This window comes from Gekko japonicus, unplaced genomic scaffold (genome assembly GCF_001447785.1).
Source record: "Gekko japonicus isolate JY-2015 unplaced genomic scaffold, Gekko_japonicus_V1.1 scaffold336, whole genome shotgun sequence".
NCBI classification, from domain to species: Eukaryota; Metazoa; Chordata; class Lepidosauria; order Squamata; family Gekkonidae; genus Gekko; species Gekko japonicus.
Genome location: NW_015172014.1, coordinates 662,791 through 672,191, shown reverse-complemented (window position 1 = coordinate 672,191; position 9,401 = coordinate 662,791). Strand labels below are relative to the sequence as shown.

Here is a 9,401-nt window from a genome sequence, read left to right as displayed (position 1 = left end):
CTGCCACAATTCGGGGGGGGGGGGCAGGATTTCAGACTCTTACCAAGCAAACGGGATGCGGCGATGGGCAGACATGATGTAGCGGTCGCTCTTGCTTGCAAGCGGACGCACGAGTCCAAAGTCGCCAATCTTGGCGTGCTCCTCGGAGGCCAGGAGGATGTTGCGCGCGGCCAGGTCGCGGTGAATGAAGAGCTTGGCTTCCAGGTAGGCCATGCCTTTGGCCACCTGCAGGCCGTAGCTCCAGAGCCGGTGGAGGGGGAAGGGCGGGCGGAGGTGGTCGTACAGAGAGCCCAGGGCGGCCAGCTCCGTCACCTGTGGGGAGGGAGGAGAAGGTGTCCAAGGGGTCCTGATCCCAGGTCCCACCTGCTCCGGAGGAATGTGGGCGCCCAAAAGGGGGCCTGCACCTCCTCTTCCTTTCAGCAGGGCCGTGCAGGAGAATTTCCCCGAGGTTAACAGCAGGAAGGGACGATGCATTTTATGAACTGATTTATCTCCTGCTTTTCTCCCCACAGCTGGGACTCAAAGAGGCTTGGAACATCATTCTTTCCTTCTCTGCTTTCACACAACAGCCCTTTGGGGTAGGCCAGGCTAAGAGCTTGCGATGGGCCGAAGGTCACACAAGGTAGAAGTTGGGATTCGAACCCGGGGACCAGGGCAGCGCAATGTCTCAGGCCAGCCCCAGAGGTCCTGAGTCCCTCCTGCACCTTCTCCCAAGGACCCGGGCATCCCTGCCGCTCTAGCCCTCCTGACCCCCAGGGAAAGCACAGGTCTCCAGCTGGCATCCTCTCCCTCTCGCCCCCCTTACCATCTTGAGGGGCTGGGTGAGCACCACCCCGTGCAGGCGGAGGAGGTTGGGGTGGTTCAGGCAGCACATGGCGTTGACCTCGTTCAGGAAGTCGATGAGGGCACCGGGGTCGGACGAGATGTCGGAACGTAGAGACTTCACCGCCACTGGAATCTGGGGAGGGGGGCAGACGGGCATGGGGGTTTCGCGAGTTATCACAGTTTATCCCACCCCTCCTTCCGGGATCCCAGGACGGCCCCTGTGGCTTTCCTCCTTCCTCTATTTTGCTCCCACAACAACCCTGCAAGGCAGGATAGGCAGAAACTGACCCATGGTCGCCCATTGGAGGAGGAGGAGCAGCAGCAGCAGAAGAAGACGACAAGGACGACTTGGATTTATACCCACCCTTCACCCAGTGTCAGCTAGGCCTCTGGCTATGCTAGCTGCCATGGGTGTGAGGGGGGGACTCTGGAATTTTAGCTTTCATTTCCCCTGCGGTTCCTGTCTTTATTTACGTAACCAAACCTCTGACTTTGAGTGTCTGGTGCACTTTTCTCCTGAGAATTATTACCTGTTACTTGGGCGGGTTCCTACCTGGCCTCTGATTGGACCGGAGCCATCAGGGGATTCTTTTGAACAATGCATATCTGTTTCCTTCGCACTCTTTATACCGGTTCTAACACTGAAAGTGTTAAAGATAGCGGCATACTCTCAATGTCTCAGTACACTTTACTTCTTTCAATGAAAGCTGTTGGGAACTGATTGCTGCGGAAGTCTGACAACCCACAGTCTCAGAATGGCTTACGATCTCCTTTCCTTCCTCTCTCCACAACAGACACCCCGTGGGGTAGGTGGGGCTGAGAGAGCTCTAAGAGAACTGCTCTTGAGAGAACAGCTCTCAGAGAACTGGAGCTGGCCCAAGGTCACCCAGCCGGCTGCATGTGGGAGAGTGGGGAATCAAACCTGGTTCTCCAGATTAGAGGCCGCCACTACACCGAACTGGCTCTCTCATGTCCTGGTCTAACACTCAAGCTGGGGGAGCCCTCTGTTGAGAGTGGGGTGGAGTGGGGACTGCAGTGTTCCCTCTAAGCTGAGTGAGTGTGAGCTAGCTCACAGTTTTTTTAGCCTCCAGCTCACAGATTTTTGTCTTCGCTCAGGAAGGATGGGGCTCCAGAGCAAACTGATTTAGGCAGGAGCCAAATTGCTCGCTCACAACTTGAACACCAGGAGCTCACAAAGTAGACTTTTTGCTCATGAGACTCCACAGCTTAGAGGGATCACTGGTGGGGAGCTGCACAGCGGGGAGTATGAACAGAAGGGGATCAGACCTTTGGCAAAATCTGGCCATTTAGTCTAACTTCCTTGTGGCAATGTAGAGTTGCCAACCGCCAGGTGGGGCCTGGAGATCTTCTGGCATTATCGCTCATCTCCAGACTACAGACACCAGTCCCCCTGGAGAAGTCGGCTGCTCGGGAGGGTGGAGTCTATGGCACTGGGCCCCATTGAGGTCCCTCCGCTCCCCAAACCCACCCTCCCCAGGCTCCGCCTCGAATCTCCAGGAATTGCCCATCTCGAAGTTGGGAACCAGAAGCTACAAGGCATAGAAGTAGGGCATGGAGGTGGCAGGATTCCCTGTTTCCCCCAGGCATCTGACACTCAGAGATAGATCGCTCCTGGACATGGAGGTTCCATGAAGCAACCATAGGTAACAGCCATTTATCAATGGGCAGGGTCACTGGATGGCTACCAAGGGACGAGGGGGGATCCAACATGCATGAGAAGAACAACAACAGTCTACTGAACACCCCCCCCAATGACTGCAGTCAGTCCAGAGTGTCTCCCCCCCGCCCCAGGAGGAGCACAAGCAATCGGACGAGATGCGGGGGGGGGCAGCGAGAAGGCCAGGTGACAAGTCGGCCTGGCGAGCAGAGCGGGAAACTCACCGTCGTGCCGCCGGGGGTGTTCCATTCGGCACGATGCACCACCCCAAAGCAGCCGTCCCCGAGGCGTTCGCGGAGGGCCAAATCCCACTCGCTGATCAGGCACTTCAGGGAGACGTCCGGGTCCGTGCGGGGCGTGGAGGGCTGGCAGGCGGGGGCTTCTTCGTTTTCTGGACTTTTCCCTCCGGTGAACATCTTGGCAGGGGCAGAAGAGACAGGGGAGAGCGTGGCGGTGGCAGTGCGGGCTCTCAGAAGCACCCTCGCCAACCGTCTCCAGGGCCTTCCTTCCTTCCCCACCCGCACTCCTTCCCTCCTGCCTGACTTATTTGGGACGAGACGGCGCCGCTGCCCAGCCTCCTCCCATCTGCTGATGGCTGGGGGCAAGTGGGGACCCCCGAGGTCTGGTGCCCACGGTCCCCTCTCCTGCCGCCCACCCAGTGGGTGAGGCCAGAGGCCGCTTTTTGCCCAGCAAGGCTTCTGATTGGCCACTGGAGAGTTGATTGGCTTGGCAGGTTTTAGAAATGTCATTTTGGCCACAGCTGCTGCCACGGCCCAAGAATCTTCATTGCGTGACTGAAGGTCAGCTGTGGCAGACATTTTGTGGCCGGGCCCACCCCACTATAATGGCAAAGGTGCAATGGCACAGGCTCAAACTGGTTGGGACCCCTGTATCTGGGGGACATCGCTGCCCACCTCATTGTGCTGCCCCAAGGAGTCGTGGGGGGGTGGCATTAAGAAAATAAGAGAAGCTAATTTTGGATCAGACCAAAGGCCCATCCAGTCTAACTCTGTGTCACACAGTGGCCAAAAATACCAGAAGCCATTAGGAGGTCTAGCAGTGGGGCCAGGACACCAGGAGCCCCTCCCACTATTGCCCCCCCCCCAAGCACCAAGAACATAGAGCATCCCTTGCCCCAGACCGAGAGTTCCTATCTATACCTTGTGGCTAATAGCCACTGATGGACCTCTGATGGTCCTCTGTTAAGACATAAGGACATAAGAGAAGCCAGTGTTGGATCAGGCCAATGGCCCATCCAGTCCAACACTCTGTGTCACACAGTGGCCAGAAATACCAGGGGCCATCAGGAGGTCCAGCAGTGGGGCCAGGACACCAGAAGCCCACCCACTTTTGACCACCCCCCCAAGCACCAAGAAGACAGAGCATCCCTTGCCCCAGACATAAGAACATAAGAGAAGCTAATTTTGGATCAGACCAGAGGCCCATCCAGTCAAACACTCGGTCACACAGTGGCCAAAAATACCAGGAGCCATTAGGAGGTCCAGCAGGACACCAGAAGCCCTCCCGCTGTTGACCACCCCCCAAGCACCAAGAACACGGAGCATCCCTTGCCCCAGACCAAGAGTTCCTGTCTATACCTTGTGGCAAAGAGCCAATGATGGAGAACTGGGCCTGGATCTTTCCCTGAGGCTACAATTTGTAATCATCCCGAATTAAATGAAGTGAAATGTCCCTTCTGATTTTTCCTCTCCCGGCAACCCAAAAAAAATCATCCAAAGAAGGAGGGGGTTTTTTTTTTGGTGATGCTGGGGGATGGAAAGAAAAACAGACTCACAGACTTTCATGCAGAAACCACACTTTAAGCTGTGACAGAACACTCTACATTACACAGTGACTGGTAGAGGAAATGGAATGATTTCACCAAAATATTTATGCCCCTTATGGCAGCTTATAATTCCTGGATCCGTTCCTCTTCCGGATTATATCGTCTGTCTGAAATTCCTTGGTGTCTTCCCTCACCACTGCCACAGACTTGTTCCATACAGAGGGAGCTGCTATTGAAAAGGAATGGCCACAGTCGATGCCAAGCCAGCAACCTCAAACGGGGGCAACTGACTGGCACAGGTGGTCCTTGGCTATGTGGGTCCTTGGTCTTGAGGCGATTTCAAAGTCAGAACTGGGACTGAGCCCAGAAGCAAGCAGACGGCCTGTGGGAGCTCTTTTCCTGCATTGGCAACTAACTGCCATTTCCAGGCAGCCTGAGCAAGAGTGCGGCCATCTTGTCTCCAGTGTTCCCTCTAAGCTGAAATGACAGACCAGAAACCGTTTGGATCCGTTCCTCTTCCGGATTATATCGTCTGTCTGAAATTCCTTGGTGTCTTCCCTCACCACTGCCACAGACTTGTTCCATACAGAGGGAGCTGCTATTGAAAAGGAATGGCCACAGTCGATGCCAAGCCAGCAACCTCAAACGGGGGCAACTCACTGGCACAGGTGGTCCTTGGCTATGTGGGTCCTTGGTCTTGAGGCGATTTCAAAGTCAGAACTGGGACTGAGCCCAGAAGCAAGCAGGGGAGGGTAAAAGACAAACCTTGTACACCCAGGAAATGGGACGCTGCCCTGGGGGTTTCCGGCGCTTCAAGGCATCTTCTAACCGTCTCTGTCCTAAAAAGGAGAAGAAGAGATTGGATTTATACCCCGTCCTTCACTCAGAGTCCCAGAGCAGCTTACAAACTCCTTCCCCTTCCCCTCCCCACAACAGACACCCTGTGAGGCAGGTGGAGCTGAGAGAGCTCTGAGAGAAACTGCTCTTGAGAGAACAGCTCTGACCAGAACTATGGCTTGCCCAAGGTCATCCAGCAGGTGCGAGTGGAGGAATGGGGAATCGAACCCAGTACCAAGTCACCAGTCAAGCTAGACCAAATTTCTCATACTATAGTTTTATTTATTCATTTATTTATCCTTGGATTTATATCCCGCCCTACCCCGAAGGCTCAGGGCGGCTGACAAGGGCACAATGTGCAAAGATTATAACAATAAAATGCATAGTATAAAACAACAAAATCCAATAGCAAATTTACAATACAAATTTAAACAAAGATGGGTAGATCTTAAACCCAGCGGTAGCTTCCTGAAATCTATCGTCCACTTCATGCCGAGGCGCCTCACCCCCCCAATGGGATCCAGACAATCATGGTGATAGTACGACGGTGCATAGAAGGCAATGGTGGAATAGTGGTGGCGGTGGCTCCTACTCAAAGGCCTGGCGGAAGAGCTCCGTCTTGCAGGCCCTGCGGAACTGAGAAAGGCCCCGCAGGGCCCGGATCTCCTCCGGGAGCTCCTTCCACCAGGTAGGAGCCGCCACCGAAAATGCCCTGGTCCTGGCAAAGAGGACCTCTGCCCTGTGAACCCACCCAACCACTAGGGTCATCTCCAGAGGCGTTGATTCGGGTGCCCCCCGTCTTCTGAGGTTGAGCAGCCAGAGGGGGGGAGGGGACCCTCTTGGCAGGGCAGCCTGGTCTCCCCTTGACCCCCTGCGGGAGATTGAGGGGTAGGGTGGCTGGATCCAGGTTGGGGAACCCCTGGAGAGTTGGGGGTGGGGCCCAGGGAGGACAGGGACCCCCATGGAGTACAGTGCCATACAGTTCACCCTCCAAAGCAGCCGTTTTTTTCCCCAGGGGAACTGATCACTGCAGTCTGGAGATCAGTTGTATTTCCAGGAGTTCTCCAGGTCCCACCTGGAAACTGGCATCCCCAGACTTCTCCGTCACGGCACCAGCGTTCCCGCCAGTACCTCGCTTTCCTAAACCAGGGCTTTAATTGCGGCTTTTGTGTTTTGTACGTATTTTAACGCCGTCTTGACAAATGTGTGTCTGGAGGGGCGATTTTAATGGTTTTAAAATGTGATTTTTATCAGGAACGTTTTAAACTGTTCGCTTCCTCGGTGGCCCTTGTAAGGGCAGGAAGTACATTTTGCAAATAAATAACTATATGGACTTCTTTCAGGGGATGCACAGAGTGATTCTTCTGCGTCATCTCTGGAGCTGTTTAGCACAGGCCAGGGTGGGGGTGTAAAGAAGGAAAGGCACTATTATTTGCCCCCCGGCTTTTGAGAAGGGGTGGGCTTTGCTGTGACATAAATTCCTATCTTTGACTACCAGAAGTCCTGTTGAGTCAGCCTCTGGAATTTCACACCGAGCTCTGTTCGCATTTCCTTAAAGTCTTCTCTCTGTAATTCCTAAGGACTAGAAACTTGACTTTGTGGGCAAAAGCTTAGTTACTGGGGATATATACGCTGAAGGCCTCTTGAGGAGCAGAAATCCTGGTTATGCCTGTCCACTGAACCCTCAGCTCTGCCAGTTCCCCTCTGTCCACCCACCCCCCAGTTCACCCACGACCCCTACCTGGGCGCCCCATGCCAATGCGGTCGAGGTCGGAGGGTCTGACGTAATCAAAATGGCCCGGGCGTGTCACGTGGAGTTCATTGCGGATCTTGCTGTAAAACTGCTCCAACTGGATCTCCGTCAGCAGCTGCAGCAACCATTCGGTGCCGTCATCTGGTGCCATGAGGGCATCTCTTGAGCAGAGGGGGAACAAGATTAGCCCAAACATTCCTCGCACCCACATCAAGAGGGACCCAACAGACAGCCCCAAACTCTACTTTAGTGACCCCACCCCAAGGCCCTGGCCTGAGCCCTAGCCTGGCTGGAAACACTGCCCAGTCTCCTGACTCTGGGGACTGTAATTTTATTTTATTTTAAATGTTTGCCCCTACAATACGTAACTTGACTCACTTGCACAAGTCATTCATTTATTTATTTATCATTGGGTTTCTATCCCACCCTCCCTGCAAGCAGACTCAGGGCGGGTCGCAACAGTCAAATCATAGTACAAATAGATACAGTTCATAACAGTTTAGAATTTAAAACCAACACAAAACAGCACTATCTCCGGTGCCCACTGATGCCAACCACTGGCAAGAGGGCACATGAAGACGAACAACAGAGCCCATTCAGCAGGTGCCAGGACGGTTCTTGAGGGCAGTTCACCCGGGCAGTGTGTACAGGGAAGGCCAAGATCTTCAGGCGTCCACTGCCACAGCCAAAGGCCTGGCGGAAGAGCTCTGTCTCGCAGGCCCTGTGGAATTGCACTATATCCTGCAGGGCCCTGATCTCAGAGCTCTTTGGGGCACCTAAGGGGAGAGGCTGTCCTGCAGCTATGTCGCTCCCCGGTCGCAGAGGACTCTGAAGATGTGAACATACTTTCTCTTTGCGGCCTGCCTCAGATTGTGTGGGCTGGTCTTTGAGGAGGGGCGGGTCAGAGTAGATGCTCTGTGGCTTCAGTCCAGCCCTACACCTATGCCAGAAACAGACCCTCCAGAGTCAGAGGCAGTATACCTCTGAACACCAGCCCCTAGGGAGTGGCAGTTGCCCTGACATCTTGAGGCGGGCTTCTCACGGATTTCCAGAAGGCTACACGTATTTATCGACTCCGTTTGTGCCCCGCCTTCCTCCCCCAGCGGGGACCAATGCTCCCTCTAAGCTGTGGAATCTTGTGAGCAAAAATTCTACTTTCTGAGCTCCTGGCATTAAAATTGTGAGCAGGTGATTTGGCTGCTGCATAAATTAGTTTGCTCTGGAGCCCCATCCTTCCTGAGCGAAGACAAAAATGTGTGAGCCGGAGCCTAAAAAACTGTGAGCTGGCTCAACCTGACTCAGCTTAGAGGGAACACTGGCGGGGACCCAAGCTGGCTTCCCCCATTCTCCTCTCCTCCATTGTATTCTCACAACAACCCTGTGAGCAGGGCTCTTTTTGTAGAAAAAGCCCAGCAGGAACTCATTAGCATAATAGGCCACACCCAATGGCAGGAACTCATTAGCACATTAGGCCACACCCCTGCCAGCACATTAGGCCGCACCCCATGTTACCAGAAGTGTGGTCATCCAGCCACACCCACCTTTTGCTTTTTATTCTGTTTACCTTGTTTATTGTCAAGACCCAGGGCCTTTTTTTGCAGCAGGAACGCCTTTGCATGTTAGGCCACGCCCCCTAATGTAGCCAATCCTAATGAGTTTCTGCTGTTGGGTGTGGCCTATTATGCTAATGAGTTCCTGCTGGGTGTGGCCAACTCGGGAGCCAGCTGGAACTCCGTTCCTGTGCGTTCCTGCCCAAAAATAGCCCTGCCTGTGAGGCTGAGAGTGTGTGACTGGTCCAAAGTCACTCCCAGCAAGCTTTCATGGCAGAGAGGGGATTCGAATCTGGGGCTCCCAGATCTGACACTTTAACCACTGCGCCGCACTGGGAAGCAGAATGCGGGATGGGACAGACCTTCCGAGTTTAGACAGATCCGGCCGTTGGCCGCTGACTGCCCATCGTTCCTTTCCTGGCAGAACGACAACAACTGCTTGACAGGCAGAAGTCCAACAGGTAACGCTTTCTCCAGCATGGAGACGCGCAGTGATAGGGTGTTGTGTGTGTGTGGGGGGGGGACTTTTCACCGGTCACGATTCAGATCCCCCCCAAAGCCAGAAAGATGCTGGCAACTTTTACTGGCCTCTTGGCCAGAGAGGCTCCTTGGGAGTCCCCTCCGAGCTGCCCCCGCCCCACAAGTTCTCCCTTGATGGTTGCTGCTTTTCAAAGCCCCCTGAAAGCCAGGCCCCCTGGCCTGGGGGGCACAGGCCCCCACATCCAGGCATCGCTTTCCCTCCTGGCCTGTGTTAGGGGGTCCCCATCTCTGGGCTGAGAAATCCCTGGAGATTCGGTGGTGGAGCCTGGGGAGGACGGGATTTGGGGAGGAGAGGGGGACCACCGTGGGGCATAACGCCAGAGTCCCACTGCAGCAAGAAGAAGAAGAAGAAGAAGAAGAAGAAGAAGAAGAAGAAGAAGAAGAAGAAGAAGAAGAAGAAGAAGAAGAAGAAGAAGAAGAAGAAGAAGAAGA

At 54.4% G+C, this 9,401-nt stretch overlaps 1 protein-coding gene across 1 annotated transcript in view; it reads right to left on the bottom strand.

Moving 5' to 3' along the window:
• The window catches only part of TNK1 (tyrosine kinase, non-receptor, 1), a 34,378-nt gene that overhangs the window by 11,417 nt on the left and 13,560 nt on the right, over positions 1-9,401 (bottom strand). The window contains exons 2-6 of the mRNA XM_015420312.1: positions 6,868-7,040; positions 5,055-5,128; positions 2,728-2,919; positions 806-958; positions 44-312 (exon numbers count right to left, since the gene is read on the bottom strand). Of these exons, the coding sequence (XP_015275798.1) occupies positions 44-312; positions 806-958; positions 2,728-2,919; positions 5,055-5,128; positions 6,868-7,030 (851 nt within the window). The 5' untranslated portion in view covers positions 7,031-7,040. The remainder of the gene's footprint in view (positions 1-43; positions 313-805; positions 959-2,727; positions 2,920-5,054; positions 5,129-6,867; positions 7,041-9,401) is intronic.